At 50.8% G+C, this 17,921-nt stretch overlaps 1 protein-coding gene across 6 annotated transcripts in view; it reads right to left on the bottom strand.

Moving 5' to 3' along the window:
* Positions 1-7,449: 7,449 nt before the first annotated feature.
* The window catches only part of Mta3 (metastasis associated 1 family member 3), a 119,443-nt gene continuing 108,971 nt past the window's right edge, over positions 7,450-17,921 (bottom strand). For 4 of the 6 annotated variants that reach the window (XM_040737223.1, XM_040737217.1, XM_040737218.1 and 1 more), the window contains 2 exons: positions 12,183-12,374; positions 7,450-10,676 (listed from right to left, as the gene is read on the bottom strand). In XM_040737223.1, coding sequence (XP_040593157.1) covers positions 12,217-12,374 — 158 coding nt within the window. In that variant the 3' untranslated portion in view covers positions 7,450-10,676; positions 12,183-12,216. Of the gene's footprint in view, positions 10,677-12,182; positions 12,375-16,327; positions 16,396-17,921 lie in introns of those variants that run through there. The other 2 variants (XM_040737219.1, XM_040737220.1) reach the window with 2 other exon arrangements.

Raw genomic sequence — 17,921 nt, 5'->3', positions numbered from 1 at the left:
CAACGTGCTTCTGTGGGCTGGGAAGAGAAGATGGCGCTAGAAGCTTCAGGGTCAGAACACAGAAGGGGAGGCTCCATCTGTCAAGAAAGGACAGCCAGGCTTCCTCATGTTCTCCTCATAACTCTCCATGAAGGTGACAGCACCTGATTTTACAGAGGACAATTTTATTAGAGTTTAAAAGAAAACCCCAAAGCAGGCAAGCTGTAAATCTCGGCAGCTGCCATTTGAGCTGGGCCAGACATGCAGCCAAATGGCAAAAGGGAGGGGAAGGAAAGCCTCACAGAGAGAGGAAGCCCAGATGATGAGGAAGGTATGCTTGAACCCATGAAGGAAGAAGGAAGGAGAGCTGTGCTCCCCTCCAGAAAAGTCTAACAGAGCATCTGCCTGCAACTCCAGAAGCCCGAGGGGGAGTTCTGAAAAGGAAACTGCTCATCTCATTAAAGGGATAATTGTTTCTCCTGTCCCCTCAGCATGGCTTAGAGTCTTCCTACCTGGTCAGGCGTTAGTGGCACGCACCTTTAATCCCAGAACTCGGGAGGCAGAGGCAGGTGGATCTCTGTGAGTTTGAGGCCAGCCTGGTCTATAGATCGAGTGCCAGGATAAGCTCCAAAGTTACACAGAGAGAAAAAAATTCTTCCTATCTTCCTAGAAATGGTCCCTTAGCCAAGGGATTGACCTGGTAGGCTGACTGCTCCATCTCTAAGGCTTTCCCATCAAGGAGGAGAAGGCCAACTCCAGGTCATCCCACCTCAGCCTGAGATAGAACATTTCCAAGTAAGCTGCCTCTCCCTTAATGGACCAGCTGGCACAGTGCCGGCCACCCAGAGTGCCTGTCTGTCATCTAGGTGTCTACCCAGGTTTGTGTCCAATGGGATCAGAGCAGCCCTGGTGTTGGAGGGAGACCACATTGCTGTGGAATGATCCCTTGGTACACTGAATAGAATAAGGTTGGGGGGAACCAAACTGAGAATGTCGGGAAGGAGAAGGGCAGAGTCAGGAGTCACCAGCCAGTCTCAAAACAGCCAGTCGGACACATGAAGTGAGATAGAGGTAAAAGCCATGAGCCTTGGGGCAGTCCATAGATTAGCAGAAATGGGTTAAGTTTGTGAGAGCTAGTTAGTACCAAGCCTGAGCTATTGGCCGAGCATTTATAATTAATGTCAGGCTCCACGTTGGTCATTTGGGAGCAGGCAATATGGACAGGGAAATTCCATCTACACCACATGGCATTGCCTCCATCCCCCCCCCCAACTTTCTGGAAACCTTTCTGCTAACACCTCTCTCTGGGCCTCCTACCCCATCTCTAAAAATAGCTGGCTGTTTCAGCCCAACCTAATGTAAGAGAAATGTCGAGATACCCCCGTGTGTGCACCGCTGTTCTTGCCGGCCTAGAACAGGCACAGGCACAGCTGCCTTTGAGAAGTCCCTGGGGACGGTGCGGATCCAGCTCCCAGCCAGCCCTAGAGCCTCCCTCGGTTCTGACCATACCCTCAGGCTGCCCCTAAGCTTGCCAGACCCATTCCCCTGGAGTGTGCCAAGCCTGATGGTGCCTGCCCCAACTTCCTCAGGCCTGCCTTCTCTAAAGGGCCCTTGCACCCCTGAGGTGGACTGCTGCCACGATCTCCCGGGAAAGTAGGGCACCCTTGGTCTGGCCCAGGGTACCTTTCTCTGGACATGCTTCTCCGTTTGTGGAATGGAAACCACGAGCCTGGCCCTTGCCGGCTGTAGGATGGAAGATGGAGACAGGCCAACAGTAGCGCTCCAAAGGGGAGAAGAAGAGTGGAGAACCGTCTGCCTCTTACAGCTTGGAGAGCAGCCGTACAGGGGTGCACGGCGAACTGGAGACGTCGAGGATCTAGCTCTCGCTATGCGAATGTGAGCCTGCGCTTTGTAGCCTCTTTCTTTCTCCCAGTATAACCTGCTCGCATCCGGGGCGCAAGACAGCAGCATCCATTGCTTTCCTCCCATGATCCCCGTATAGCAGGGGTGAGCGGGACAGGAAAGTGAAGGGCCAGTAGTCATTAACGTTTACCCAGCATCTACTGGGCCTCCCACGGGGTGGAGGGGCACACATAGCTAGAGGCAACGCACGCGTGTAGGGTAGAGCGCTCTCCTCTGACCTTAAGCTGTCTGTGACTCCTGGCAAAAGCCTGAACACAGACCCTGGCAAAGAGCACAAGCGTCAGAGCTCACGGGCACTGCCCAGCTGAGCAGGGAAAGCGGCTGGTGACGAGTGGGCCATGATTCATGACAGCGCCCATGGGAGAGCAGCTTTGGAGGAGAGGAGAGAGGGTTGAGGCCCGGGGCATGGTGTGGAAGCCTCCAGGGAGCCAACAGTACTCTCGGAGCTGGAATGGGAAGGCAGAGGTAATGGTAATGGATGGCATTCTTAGTAAGAGGGCAAAGTGGACCAAGACGCATCCTTTTAAAGTCCCTGCAGGTAGGGGGCACACACAAAATGAAAGACCCAGAAAAAATGCTCAGAAGAAAGCTTTAAATAGAAGATGCGGGCCGTAGCAAGGAAAAGAGAACATTAGGGAAGGCAATCTCTTCACCCAAGCAGAGAAATTTCCATTAGGAAAGATGGAATAAAACTGCCATTTAGGAAGGAAAAGTGCCTCGTGCAAGAACAGAGCATCTTCAAAAGTGCTCTCTAACTGCCAGCTGCAGGGAAGCCCGTCTGCGAAGCCAAGTCCATGCTGTGTCCAGCATCTGGAATGAGCGCCCAAGTTAACAATGTACTTACTATAGCACCGTTCTATACTTCTAAATTATAGACCAGTACTATATTAAAAAACAAAAAGCTTTTCAAGATACAGCAGGTCATAAGCTAGGTGTGGTGGCACATGCCTGAAATCCCAGCACCCAAGAAGACTAGGGGTTCAAGGCCGACCTGTGGGGAAGCGGCAGCCAGGAATGATATCTAACTGTGTCTCTGAGTAGAGGTCAAGGCAAAGAGGAGGGGGATGACCGCAGCTTTGAGTGCTCGAGACACTCGGGCGGAATGACTCCTAAGACTTTTGGCTCTTTAGACAGTCATTAGTGACTTTACTGACAGCGGGTTCTGTGAGTGTCTGCCGGCCCAGAGCAGAATGGAAACCGTAAAACAGTGTAATGGGTTGAGGCACTGGTGAGATTTGAAGTAATGGAGACACACGGCTCCTCTTCCGGTTGCTTTGCCAGTAAAGGGAGACAGAGTGCCATAAGCAGTGGACTGAGGTTTTAGTGGTTCGAGGGTTCTGCCGTCTTGTGGACTGAACAGGGGAACTTAAATATAGTTTCAGGAGGGAGAGGAGGGAGAGGAGAGAACAGTGGTAGGGATGAGCTAATAGTGATGAACACTGTGTACCAGGCTCTGGTCTAAGCATCACACATGTGTCAATTTCCTTAGCCCTGAGGTAGATACTATTATCCCGTCTTACAGATGCGACTTCAGGGATGGGTTGGGTGACTTTCCCTAGGTCCCATAACTAGTAAGTGGTAGTCTGGTTTGAGTATATGTACTCTAAAGTCCTAAACGGAGTAGTGGGTGTGTGAATTCAGCCTGTGTGTAGCAGGAAGGTGTGTCCCCCTTCTCAGCTAGGGAATGACACTTGGAGAGAGAGAGCTGACCTCTACGGAAAGACTCTTAGAAGACTTAGCTCTGTAGGGTGAGGCGCTGGTTCTTGGGGTATGAGAACCAGCTCCCCAAGGAGAACCTACAGAATGGCCTCCGAGCATGGGGGTCAAGGAGACCCCGAGAACCAAGCACCCACAGCACTGTTCCTGTGCCTTTATGTTCTGTTAGCTGAGAAATCTTGGTTCTGGGATATGAGGACATTTCTGGATATTTCCAGGAGCTACAACCTAACATTCCATTGAACTGGAAGCTAACAGCCAGCATGATGGCTCAGTGGGCTAATGTCACTTGCCTGATAATCTGAGTTCAATCCTAACACCCATGTTGCAGAAGGAGAGAACTGATTCCTACAAGTTGTCTACACACACACACACACACAGACACACACACACAATGGCACACGTGCACCAACATACACACACTAAATAATTAAACTTCGGTTTTAAAAGATGAATTGAAGGTAGGTCTTTCTGGACACTTTGGGCTCCTGATGTCTTTGAGTCCAGTGACTGAGATCGGAGCCACAATACTGGGAAGAGCTATTGATCTGGACTCTGGGGAGAAACTGGACTGCTTTTCCACACTGGAAATAAGGGGAGGTATATCTGGAGTACAAGAGTGCATGTACTCTTAGTGTTGCCATGCCTGTGATTAAGGTCAATGGGAAACAGCAACAACCCAAGCAGGAGGCTAAGTGGCTCAGATCCTTTAGGGATGAAGAAATAAACCACATCACCTGCTGAGGTACTTCTGAGAAGGGGGAGATGATGCAGGACGGGTCCTAGAGGAAGACAAGCCATAAACACCAAGTAAGGCCGTGTGACCAGTTACAGAAACGGTCATTGCAATGGCCATTGGGTGTTCCTGTCCTATCTTGTTAAAAAATATGCTTGTTTGAAACCTGCATGCTACAGTACCGATCTTCCAGGCAAGCTGTGCCTGCTGGTGTAATAGAGGCAAGGCTGTTATGGGGTAACCAATTGCTCTATGATTTAACATGAGGCCTCCTGCCTGCTATAAACCTGATCAGAAGCCTGTGGCTGGGGGCGGGACGGGGTGCATAAGTTCTAGAGAGGAAATCTACTAACAGCTGTCTTGCTAAATTGTTGTGTTGGCATATTTATTGTTCTCTCCATAGATTCGTGCTGCTGGCATCAACCTTGATCAGAGAAGCTTCCTTCTGCGGTGGCAGAGTGTGGTGGAATAAACATTTAAGATGTGTTACATTCGTTTGTGCTGTGGAACGTCTGTTTAATGATGCAAAGACGTGTTTGTAAGAATTCAGGCATTATGCTGGCCCACCCGTCACCTGGCAGAATGCACTCAGGCAGGGCCCTGGTCAGCCCAGGCTTCCATGGTTGTGTAGTCTGCATGCAGGTGCAAAGGACCCTTTAAAAGACAGACTCCGCCCACTTACGCTAACTTTCCCTGGCTCCCCCCCCCCCCGCTGTTCCCCTGGGGCTGACAGGACTTTTCCTGTCTCCTCTTCTGCCCTCTCTCTGTCTCTTTACCTCTTTTTTCTTCTCCCTTTCCCTTTCTAATAAAACGTCTCACTTAAGCTCTGTCTGCCTGGTGTGTTTGTTCCTTGCCTGCCATGGAGGTTCCCCTCACGATTTATCATGACACTGTTACATTTGTTTGATTACATAAAATTAACCCGGGGTCAGGAGACTGAGTCATCAACTCGCTAACACTAAGTGGAGAGGGATGGACGCCCGGAGGCAAAGGGTAGCTGGGATCATTTAAGAAAAGCTGGTTAGAATCAGACCAAGCTAAGGCGAGGGGGACTTGTGAGAAAGAATTAGCCTCCATGTGTGATAACTTGGGAGCTGGGTGATGCCCCCCAAAAAAGAGCCGAAAGAGTTAAGGAGTAAAAATAAACAGCAGCAGGGGTTAATGCAGAGATGCATTAACTGGTCAAAGAGCCGAGGAAAAGCAGCGGTGGGTACTTTGTCCTAAATAGGATGTAACAATCTCCCCCAACCCGGGGCTCTTGAATATGTAAGGACTGGAGGATGGGGAGCAGTGTTGTGATGCAACGTGGTCATTGTACCCAGGAACTTGTAGTAACTGCTGTTACTTGCACAAGATCAATTCAGTCAACACTGCAGCGCGGATAGGCAGGGTCTCACGAGGAGCCATTTGAACAGCTATTTGCAGCTCATAGTTGCAGCTTTAATTTCATTTTATGGGTATAGGCGTCTTGCCTATCTGTTCACCCAGTGTATGCGTTGCCCACAGAGGCCAGCAGAGGGTGCCAGATCCCCGGAAACAGAGTTATAGATGGTTTTTAAAGGCCATGTGTGTGCTGGGAATCAAACCTGGGTCCTTCCAGAGAGCGGTCAGTACTCTTAACACCCCGAGCCATCTCTCTAGGTCCCAGAAGGTCATTTTTCTTTGGGAGCATGGCTGCTGGCAGGTTACCTTTGCTCCAGGGGAAGGTCGCATACCTGTGTACATACAGGCCCCACAGATTGGGTTCAGTGGGTTGTGAGGGAGGGAAGAAAAGGACGTGAAATTGGGGACAATGTCCAGAGCGAGCTGAATGTGACAAGATCACATTGTATACCTGCATGGATGCTCAAAGAATAAATAAAACACTATATAAAAAAGAATGCTTGTCCATTAGGCAGATAATTGCTGGATGTGACAAGATCACATTGTATACCTGCATGGATGCTCAAAGAATAAATAAAACACTATATAAAAAATACTTGTCCATTAAGCAGATAATTGCTTTCTTTCCTTTCTTTATGCAGCGTGATACTGAGATGATATTCAAAGTGCTGTAACTATTTATCATTGTACCTAAGTTACGGGACACTAAAAAGCTAAGCATTCCTCAAGGGACTTCGGCACTTACTCTGGCGGAGAGGGATTGTGGGTGAGGTGGTTGTATCATTTTAGGTGGAATTATGACTTGGTTATTGTTTTCATTTGGAAAGAAAGAATGGATGTGATTGCCTAGGTGACAAGGGAGCCAATCTCGCAAATCCCCTTTTCCTGTCTATTGCTTCCGGGCCCAAGAGAAGGCTCATCAGGAAGGGTGCATGCAGTCAGCCTGCGCCCGAGTTCAATCCTCAGGACCTCTGTGGTAGAAGCAGAGAACAACAGGGAGTCATCCCCTGACCTCCACATATGTTCCATGGCACACGTAAGCTCACATACATACATACTTGAAAATAAATAATACACATTGTAAAAATAAACAATATTTGGCAACCCCAGCAAACCCACTGTCTTCTTTGGTTTTGCGTTTTAATCACCAGTCACGTAGCTCAGCAAACCAGTGTCGTTCAGACAGGTTGGAAGGGTCTCCTGCGAGCCTCCATCGGCTTTTTCCTACAGTTGCCCCAGCAGACCACCCGAGGCAGTGTGCTCAAACAGTCACCTGACAGGGCAGCCCTGGGCCAAAGCACAGCAATTTCTTCTGCACCTCCCCAAACACCCCAGCCGGTGTCCCCAGGACACAGTGCTAGCCACAGCACTGCAGGAGTGACTCGTGGGTGACTAATTCCAGAGAGCTCTACCTGCTGCTCCCCCCTCTAAGTCTAAGTGGCACAAAGTCAAAGACACTTTTTGTGGGGTGCAGCTTCCTGAAACTACCATGTTCTCAGGATGTGGCTGGTCAGACAGTAACAGCACATTCAACCTGGGGGAAAGGTTGCTGAGAGTTTGGGGGTGGCCTGTTACCTCTCCTGGACCCTGGGAGCAGGCAGAGACACCCAGTCCCTTAGATGAGGTCCTCCAGACACCTAAGTCTGGAGAGAGCATGAAAAGAGTCTCCCAGCTGAGTCACTAGCCCAGGAAAGGACATCATGACACTAGGCAGGATTTCCAGAAATTTATTGGAAACACAATACAAACTGACGGATAGATGGGCTCTCCTACAAACAGACAGGCCACACTGGCACGCACGTGTGGGAGAGCTTCCCCAAGCACTGAGGGTGGCTCTGGTTAGTGCTCACGGCAGGGGGTAGAGGGGGACAACCAGAGAGTTGGAGGAGAGGAACAGGCAGGCAGGTCACACAGAAATCAGAACATGGCTTTCTGGAAGGGGGTACAAGGCATGGTGATTTTGTGGGCAAACACCTCCAAAGGAAAGCAGGGGTGACTGTGAAGAAAGGCCTCCTCCTCCCCCCAATAGAGCTCTTTCCTCCTCAGGAGGGTGAAAAACAACCTAAAAACCTAAGGAGGTCACTCCTCTGCCTCCTTCCCCAAGGTCTTAAGCACTGCCGAGGAATTGCCAGTCTCTGAAGACACAGCACATGGCAGCGTCCCTGCCACAGGCCTGCTCGTCATCAGCCGGTCCCTGCTGCAGGCTGGGGGCTGAGCCCACAGGCTCCCAGGGTAGGATGGCCTCTGGCTGGAGCCAGCTAGTGTGGGGCACCCACAGAAGTCCACAGGCTGGAAAGAGGGGGCCAAGTTCCTTCTCCCTTCTCTGACCCCTTACAGCTTTGGCTCCTTCCCAGTGGCCCTGGCCTATAGTTACACAGCCTCTTCACTGGACTTCCCCTCCCTACTCTTCATGCTTCTCGGTATGAACCCTAAAAACGAGTTGTGCTTTCCTGGCTGGGCCCTGAATGACAGACACTGGGCCACAGACAGGGCAGTACCATGGGAGCTGCCAGCAACTTCCTTCGGTCCCCCTCTTTTGCACTCCCTTAGTCTATTAGAGTGGTGACAACATTTGAGCACGGAAGGGATGTCTTCCCAGGGGGCCCAGCACCACTGTATGCCTGTGAAGACAGCCTCAGTTCGTCCGACTCATCTGCTCACCGAGAAACAGGGACATGCCACACACACACACACACACACACACACACACACACACACACACACACACGCAACACTGCGGGCTCAGAAAGGCAAAGACAAAAGACCGGGTCCCTAGGAATCTGTCTTATTTACCCTGGAACACTCCTTCAGCCTGTTGGGTCTTCCCAGCTATCAGGGGGAGCAAAAACGCTTAGTTATGTTGGGAAGATGAGGCGGCAAGAGCCAGCTCTCACAAGCAAGGTGATAAGGAACATTCTGGATCCACGGGGCTCAGAATGAGCTGTGCTCTTCCCCAAGCTAACTGTGACCTAGGCTAGGACAGGCCTCCTGTGCCTCACCTCCTCCAGATCTCTTGGACTTGGTAGAGAGCACGAAGCCCCAGAAGTCGGGGTGACTGACCTGTCAGCACAGTGAGCTGTCATTCTCGATGCGGCAGAAGGGGAAAGTGAGCCAGGAGGCAGGCGTTCCTCCCTGTGTCTGTATGCCACATAAACCCAGTGTGGGGCCAGACGCGGAAAGTTGCAGAAACTCTTCTTTTTCTTTGCAGAAGAAATACCCAAATGGCCGGTTGTTCCATCTCTTGGGTCTTTGCTGATGGGAACGCTACAGGGAGATGCCAGCCGTCTGCACCTGGTTCACGGAGCGCCACTGACCCAGGCCCTACCTGCAGGGCCCCAGGCCATGGCCTAGCAGTGGTGAGAACTTGTCACAGCTGTGGAGAGGCCTATGATGAAAAGTAAGTCCTCCCCAGAGAGTCCTGGGAGAGGACAAGGCAGCTGGACTCTGGCCATTGCTCTTAACCACACACCCCTCCGCTCTGCTGCATGGCACACAGACTTCCAAATGTCACCACCACTTTTGTGACAACTTACTCTTCTTAGGGGTGGGGTCGATTCCAGCTGTGGCCACTCCGTCTTGCAACCATCCGCTTGGAGTACCTCCTATCAGCCACCCAGCTGCTCTAGGACACAGAACCCAAGGTAGTTGCAAGATCGGACTTGACTTGTCACAGTGCTGGGACTCTGTCCTCCACAGCCTGTCCCTGCTAATGGAGAGGTGGCCACGCCCTCTGCTCAGGGAGTTAACTTTGGTGACTGCAGCTAAGTGTGGAGGCTGACAGAGGAGCCATCTAGGATGTCACTGAAGGCTTGTATCCAGGGCAGTAAAGTAGGCAGAGATCTCCAGGGGCCCTAACACATATGCTCACAAAAAAAGCTGGAGGGGTTAGGCATCACAAAGCCATCTACATAGATTCATATCTACAAATAGGATTTCCATCCTTTACCCTACCCCTCAGACCCAACAGAGTCTACTCAAAATAAAATGGGGTGGCAGGGGCGGGGGGGGGGGAGATTCGTAACCCCTCCACCCCAGCTACAGGTCCTTGTCAGCTGCTTTAGCTATAAGGGAAGAGGGCAGTAAGCCAAACAGCTTGTCACAGTGATCCGCACGATTAACGCCTGCTCTCTGTCTTAATGCCTGCTCTCTGTCGAGCTCCCCAGGACGGAAGGGAAACCTGTCCTACCCCAGTCTCTCTGAGTGACAAAACAGATGCTGAGAGTCACTTGCAGGCTGGCCAAGGTCAAGAACAATCTGCTTCCCCAGACCCTGCAGCCCCATAGAGGGTGGGAGCAAACCCTGTACAGGATGCAGAAAGAGTAATTTCCCCAGCGAGGAGAGAAAGGCAGCCTACTGAGGAAAAAGCCAAGAGATACAGTAGCGAGGGCGGGGAAACCTGATGAACCGCAGAAACACTGGCACATTCCGAGGGAGGAGCCACTCAGAAAGACGCCGGGCACCTCCTGTACACAATTTCACAGCATGAAACAGTAGGCTGGACACATGCAGGGCAGTGGGGCTCCGGGCTCTCAGCAGCCTCCGCGGAGAGGTTTAGCTGCTCCTGGGAGTTGGGAACTGGGAAGCGAGGGGGCTAGTGGCTCCCTCCCTGCCTGCCTCGGTTCTCAGACAGGTCCGTTCTGGGGCAGCAAGGTCTCTGGGAAGGAAGCCAGGTGCCACCGGTACACACACACACACACACACACACACACACACACACACACACACACACACACGGAGTCACAGACACACACAGACGGCGAGCTCCGACAGTTTCTTCCCTGCCCCTTTAGGCCTCCAAGGAGTGTGCACGGAGCTCTCCCACCGAAGGGACCACCTTCTTCTTTCCAGGCGTGGCTGTGACCACCAGCGGGGACAGTAGCAGGTCTTGAAGAACAGGAGGGAATAGGGATAGCTCAGTCTGACACACAGCAGGTAAGTTCTGGAAAAGGGAAGAGACAAGAGCAAAGCTAAACGACTTCAGGTAGCGGAAGCTGACTTAGGTGGGGAGGGCCGAAGCCTCCCACCCACACGGCGACTGTCAGGGCGGCCAAAAGGAAAGTTCGCCTAGGTCAGGAAAATGTCCAAGTGGCACCAAAGCAGGAGAGTCAAGCTTTGGGTGCAGGCGCAGTGGCTGCTGGTGAGCCTACCCCACCCCAGGTCGGTGGGTCAGTGTTCACCCACAGACCTCACCAACTCCCTGCTGACGTGGAGGGAAGTAAGGACCACGCCCAGCCGGGAGGAGCGGCCCACGCTGTCTGCAGCCATCGCAATCACTGTGGTGCCAACCCTCGCGGGCCATGAATATACTCAAAGCCCAGTGTCACAGGGTCAAAACTGCCCCCGCTGGGTCAGTGCTGTGCATCTGGACTTGGGACAGAAAAGAGTAACTGAACAGCAGACGGGGCGGCCAACATTATCATTGCCGTCTTTTCTCCACACAGCAGAGTGCCGGGGATGCTGAGATGAGATTAAAAAAAAAAGGCTTGGACCTTCTCTCCCATGGTCCACCGCAGCCCAGACAGAACCAAAATGTTTGCTTTTACAGGTACGATCCATCCTGAGGGACGGAGGGTGGGGCTAAGTTAGAGTGTCACTTCATGAGCCTTTTGGGAAGGGATATATATATATATATATACACATACATACACATTACACATCCTGGTAACCAACAGGGACTCATCAAATGTGCTAAAGGCACAAACTCAGTTCAGGAATCAGTCACTAACCAGGTATTTTACTGGCCCTCTCGTGTGTCATGTGACCCTTGCCAGGCCCTTAGGAAGATAAGATAGACTAAGCATTGGCTTAAGGGCACCCGGTGAGTAGCCACCATAGAGTCAAGATTTGAACTCAGATCTTAACTCAGTTCAAGTTTTTCCCACTCCACTGAGCTTCCCACTCTCCATCCAGCCCAGTGTTCTAGTAACAGCCCAATCAGAGTATGCTTTGATGTCTGAGTTGCGAGTATGCCAATATCTCTCGGAAGTCGGCTTCTCCATTTCAGGTGGGAAGGTGTGGACTCTGTTATTCACTTGTTCCAAAAAAAAAAAAAAATAGAAGACCTACTTGAACACAGTACACAGAGGCCATGTTTCTGGCCTATCACAATGAAGTTTTGCTAAACTTACCTACTTGGGTTTCAGAGAGTCCAGGCTCATACCTGCTTACATCTGCCCTCTCGAGGCTGTCATTTCATTCTTTCCTTCCCAGACCTTCCCCAACCCCACTGCATTTCCCTGAAGCAAGAGCAATGGGCACCGTCAGGACTCCAGGTACACGCCACGGTTGCAGTAGCAGACGGCCCCAGGAAAAGGTCTAATTCCCAGGTCTCCTTCCAAAGACCAGAGGTAGCCTGAACCATTTATCTTTTTGCTCAGAGGCAAATGTGTTGTTCATCTACACTGTCTGCTTTTGTCGTCGCTAACCCTGAATTGTAAGCACTTACTTTGATTTCTGCAAAATGTTCCCTATTGGTTTGACTACTCAGAAGTACTTGAAGCCCGTAGACTCGGAGACTCTGCCCTCTGACCAACCGATGCCACAAAAGCAATCTCTTTTACAGTCTCTAGTTGCAGGCTTCTGAGTTCATGTCCTCCCCTTCCGAAAACCAGAGAATTCACCATCCGAATCTTGGAGGCTGGAAAGCAGATGGCGAGTGAGACCATGCATTTAAGAAAGCTAGACTCGGGCCAGTGAGACGGCTCAGTAGGTAAAAGGCACTTGTGTGCAAGCCTGACGACCTGAGTTCGATCCCAGAACCTCAACGGTGGAAGGAGTTGTCCTTTACATGTGTGGTTTCACATGTATGCATGTACCAGAGCATGCATGTGCACAAACACACACACACTCATTTTCTTTCCTTCTGCCACACACACACACACACACACACACACACACACACAAGAGCGCAAACGCCTGAGAGCTAGGCTAGCAGTGAAGCCAGGGCCCAGTTTGTCTGAAGAATCCTCAAAGGGCTCAGAAAGTGGAATGGGGAATTGGAGTGGGGGAGACTGAGGAAAAAGAGATGAGTTGAAAGTGGCTGGAGGAGCAAGCCCAGAGCTCTCCAGAGCCCAAGTCCATGGGGCAGCTGACTAATTCCCACCATGGATATGCATGTCCAAGAAAGATAACAGGTGTCAAGCGTGTTTGAGAGAGCAAGTATGTGCTCAGGGTGATACCCCTCTAGGTTTCTTCCCGGTGAGCTCCCAGAGTGCAGGCAGATGAACACGTACCCAATGGGACGGACAACGGGAAGAAGTTCCTCTTGGGAGGAGAGCAGGAGATGCTGGGGAATCTGGAGGAGAGCAGGAGATGCTGGGGAATCTGGAGGAGAGCAGGAGATGCTGGGGAATCTGGGGGACAGCAGGAGATGCTGGGGACTGGGGGGAGAGCAGGAGATGCTGGGGAATCTGGGGGACAGCAGGAGATGCTGGGGACTCAGGAGGACAGCAGGAGATGCTGGGGACTCGGGGGGACAGCAGGAGATGCTGGGGACTCGGGAGGAGAGCAGGAGATGCTGGGGACTGGGGGGGAGAGCAGGAGATGCTGGGGACTGGGGGAGAGCAGGAGATGCTGGGGAATCTGGAGGACAGCAGGAGATGCTGGGGACTCGGGGGGGAATGGCAGGAGATGCTGGGGACTCAGGGGAGAGCAGGAGATGCTGGGGACTGGGGGGTGGAGAGCAGGAGATGCTGGGGACTGGGGGGTGGAGAGCAGGAGATGCTGGGGACTCGGGGAGGGGAGAGCAGGAGATGCTGGAGACTTGGGGAGGGGAGAGCAGGAGATGCTGGGGACTGGGGGGGGGAGAGCAGGAGATGCTGGGGAATCTGGAGGACAGCAGGAGATGCTGGGGACTCGGGGGGGGGGAAGAGCAGGAGATGCTGGGGACTCGGGGGGGGGTGGAGAGCAGGAGATGCTGGGGACTGGGGGGGGGAGAGCAGGAGATGCTGGGGACTCAGGGGGGAGAGCAGGAGATGCTGGGGACTCGGGGGGGGGAGCAGGAGATGCTGGGGACTCTGAGGAGAGCAGGAGATGCTGGGGACTGGGGGAAGGGGGAGAGCAGGAGATGCTGGCCTTTGGAGCTGCCCAGTACCACTCAAACTCAACACCCCAGTGTGTTGCAGTTGTTTCCTGTAGTATTATAATATCCAGGCCTTATCTGTGCTGGGCAAGCCCTCCACCAGCCCTTGGGTCACCAGGAGAAAATCTCTAACACACATGCTAGAGATCAAACATAAAAACCAAATTGTCACCAATGTCCTCTGAGAAGCAACAAAAGAATTTCCATGAAGTATAAACAGCAAGATTTTTTAAAATTTTAAACCAGGAAAACCAAGGTGAAGAGGCCAATGGAAGGGTGGCCGGGGTTCTGTTACCTGCAAAGGTAGGTTAAATTATATTGGACTAAGTCTCCAGCCAATCGAATGTGGGCAAAATTAAACAAAAACAAGCAAACAGCATAAAAGCCAACTATAGCAGAGAGGCCATAAGCAATGATACACAGGAATCCCACTCAGGTCAAAAGCTGTGCCTTAGCCAGGGTGAGCCATCAGAGGTGAGAGTTTAGGGCTGTCTATCCAGCTGTGAACTGGGGAGAGCTTAAAAAAGAGGAGGACTCGGGTAGCCCCCAGATGTCCCTACACACACACATCCCAAATCACGGGCTCCTTCCTCAGTACAGAGGGAGGCACAAAGCCTTCTGGGAAGGATCTGGGAGGGCTCATGATTTGAGAGGGGCTTTAGCAGCTTCCTGTGCTGGGAAGACAGAATTTGGAGTTTAATTTCTGCCAGGGGTTGGGTCAACAACATGATCTTCCCACCGAAAACCCGTGAGGCTAAGCAAATCTGAAGACTCCCTAATCTTTACATCAGTGGTTTCCAACCTTCCTACTCCCACAACCCTTTAATACAGTTCCTTGTGTTGTGGTGACCCCCAGCCTAAAATTATTTTAACTGCAGTTTTGCTACCATTATGAATCATGATGTAAATATCTGTGTTTACCAGTGGTCTTAGGGGACCCCCGTGAAAGGGTTGTTTGAGAAGGCTGAGAACCACTGCTTTAAATGAAGCCTCTGCAGAATCACAGGGATCAGAGCTGGAGAGATGAATGGCTTGCCATGCATGCATGGGGACCGGACTTTGGATCTCCAGAACACATGTAAAATGTCAGGTAGGCATCATGGCATGCCTGTAACCCCAGCCTTGCAGAGGGAAGATGGGGATCCCCAGAGAAAGCTGGCTAGCAAGACTAGTCACTTGACTGAGAGCTCCTGCCTCAGTGAGGTAGAAGAGTTGCTTATGATTCCCAGCATGCACCTTGGTCTCCACATCACATTCACTTGTGAGAGAAACTGAGGACACGGCAGGGGAAATGGAAGCAAGAAGTCTCTGTGACTTGTCATTCACAGGGACTGGTATTCTAGGAGGAGCGGGAAAATGGGACCAGTAATCAAAGGGGAAATGTAAGGCAAGTGTGAGAGTTAGCTGTTGGAAGGGGCAGCCGTGGGATCAAACTATCTGCTGTAAATATTTAAATAAGCTGCAGTGGGTGACAATGTGGGGTGATTCATTTTTGTTCTCAAGAGACAGGGTCTTACTATTATAAACTGGTCTTGAACTTGACATGTGCCTAGACATGCCCTGAATTAATGATCCACCTGTCTTAGACTCCGGAGTGCTGGGATTACAGGCCATGGCTGTCCCTATTTTAGAAATACAAAGGGAGGGGCCAGGCATGATGGCACTTGATTCCAGCACTATACAAGCAAGTGCAGTTGGAACTCTGTGAATTCAGTCCAGCCTGGTCTACATAGAAAGCTCAGGCCAGCCAGGGCTACACAGTGAGACCCTGTCTACAATATAAAGAAGTAAAGGCATAAATATAAAAGGACTAGATGGCCAAGCATGGTGCACACCTTTAATCCCAGCACTCGGGAGGCAGAGGCAGGTGGATCTCTGTGAGTTCCAGGCCAGCCTGGTCTACAGAGTGAGTTCCAGGCCATCCTGGGCTACAGAGTGAGTTCCAGGACAGCATGGGCTACGGATACCCTGTCTTAAAATTTAATTAATTAACTAGTTAACTGGCCTTGGAGAAGCTACGTGATTCATGTCATTTCAGATCTAATATAACAAGAAGCTCATTTAAGGGCACAGGCCTATGGGCACAGGCCTATGCTCACAGCACTCAGAAGCCTGCGCTGGGACTGAGGCAGAGGCCAGCATGGGCCGCATAGTGAGGCTGTCTCCAAAGAAAAAGAGAAAGAGTGCCTGGCTGGCATGCAGAAGAACTCAACCTGAGATCTGAAAAGAACACCAAGCTAAAAATGGGCTGCTGGAAAAGGATGCTTGTCTAGCATGCATGAGGTCTTCCTGGGTTTGATTTCCAAGAGTGCAAAAACAAAACAAACACCTAAAGACAATTTTCATTACATTTTATTATTTTTAAATATTTTTATAAAATTTTCATTACATTTTGTGTGTGTGTGTGTGTGTGTGTGTGTGTGTGTGTGTAGACATGTGCGTACCACAGTGCACGTGTGGAGGTCAGAGGGCACTTGCAGGAGTCGGTTCTCTCCTTTCACCATGAGGGTCCCAGGGGTCAAACTCAGGTCACAGGCTTGGTGGCAGTACCTTTACCTGCTTAGCCATCGCTCCGGGCCTAAAAACAATTTTTTAAAAAAAGAGACGACAAAAGAAAGAAAAGTGATGTGGCCATACCGAGAAGAATTAACATTGATACAGAAGGTCACCTCATAGTGATAAAACGTTAAAAAGACATCAAAATAATATATGCATCACACAGAGACATGCAGCAAGAGAATTTAAAAATATGTGAAGCAAAAACTGACACACCAATGGGAGACAGACAAATCTGATTAGAAAGTTAAGCTGAGACTGTTTCCCAGAAACTAGAGCAGGACCCAGGCAGGCACACGTGGGAGATTATCTTGGCCGTGTTAGCTGGGGTGAGCCCACTGTGGGTGGCACCATTTCCTGGTCAGAGGGGCGCCTGAGCAGACGTGTGCGTTCTGCTGCCTGACTCTAGATCCGATGTCACCAGCTGCATTCAGCTCTTGCTGTTTTGACCTCCTTGCCACCAGGGACTGCCTGGAACTGTGGGCCAGATAAACCTTTTCTCCCTTCGGTTTTGCTTGTCAAGTATTTTTACTGAAGCAACAGAAAAAGAGACTAAGGCAGATTTTCCTGTCTCCTTGCTGGAGCCAGAGAGATCTCTGAGCCTGGGAGCCTTTGTACATTGGTTTCTGGGGTTGGTCTTTACTTACTGAGGCATCTAAATTCAATACTGAGAGGTTGAGAAATAGCTCACAAATACTGCTCTGTGACAGTCCCAGCTTAAGTCCCCAGCACCTACACAGTGGTTCACCCATTTGTAACTCCAGTCCTAAGGGAATTTGTCACCCTCTTCTGACCTCCCTGGACACCAGGTACACCTGCAGTCCCTATGCACATGCAAGTAAAAGAGTCATACACATAAAAAAATAAATAAATAAGCCAGGCACGGTGGTGTAACCTTTAATCCCAGCACTTGGGAGGTAGACGTGGGTGGATCTCTGAGTTTGAGGCCACCTGGTCTACAGATTGAATTCCAGGATGATCAGAGCTACATTAAGAGACCCTTCAAACAATGACAAAAAATTTTTTTTTAAAAACCAAAAATGGTCCAGTACTGACATGCAGAGGGTTCCTCAGACATCTGTGCTTCGTCATTGGTGGTGAGACTAACCTAGAAATCTGCAAAGACACCAAGCCCCTTCCTCTTCTTTGCTCATCCAAGCACCTAATGCTCTCATACTTGAGACTTAGTTCTATTATCAGAGGTTTCCTTCAGGGACAGATTGGTGTTATAGGCTTTCCTAAAGACCTCTACAGGTAAACAACACTTAATTGAAGAAGTCAGCATGGGTCCTCACATCTGTCACTCTCCCAGGACCCCCACAATGAGGGCTCCAAATTAGTCTCTTGGGAACACGCTAGTATATGCTCCAGAGATAGACAAGTGTTTCCTGGGAGAAAGCATGCTACCACCAAACCTCAAGTACAGTGATGGCCAGCCTGGAACCCTTTCAGATATTCTAAAATCCCAGGTTGCTGATTAATCAAGTCTAATGTGCTTGGGTCTGTCTTCCTATACAACCTCACCCCTGTGGCTTCCTAGGCCAAGGA

Source organism: Mesocricetus auratus, unplaced genomic scaffold, assembly GCF_017639785.1.
Source record: "Mesocricetus auratus isolate SY011 unplaced genomic scaffold, BCM_Maur_2.0 Super-Scaffold_100676, whole genome shotgun sequence".
NCBI lineage: Eukaryota > Metazoa > Chordata > Mammalia > Rodentia > Cricetidae > Mesocricetus > Mesocricetus auratus.
Note: the sequence above shows the minus strand (reverse complement) of the source record. Positions and strands in the feature narration are given on the sequence as shown.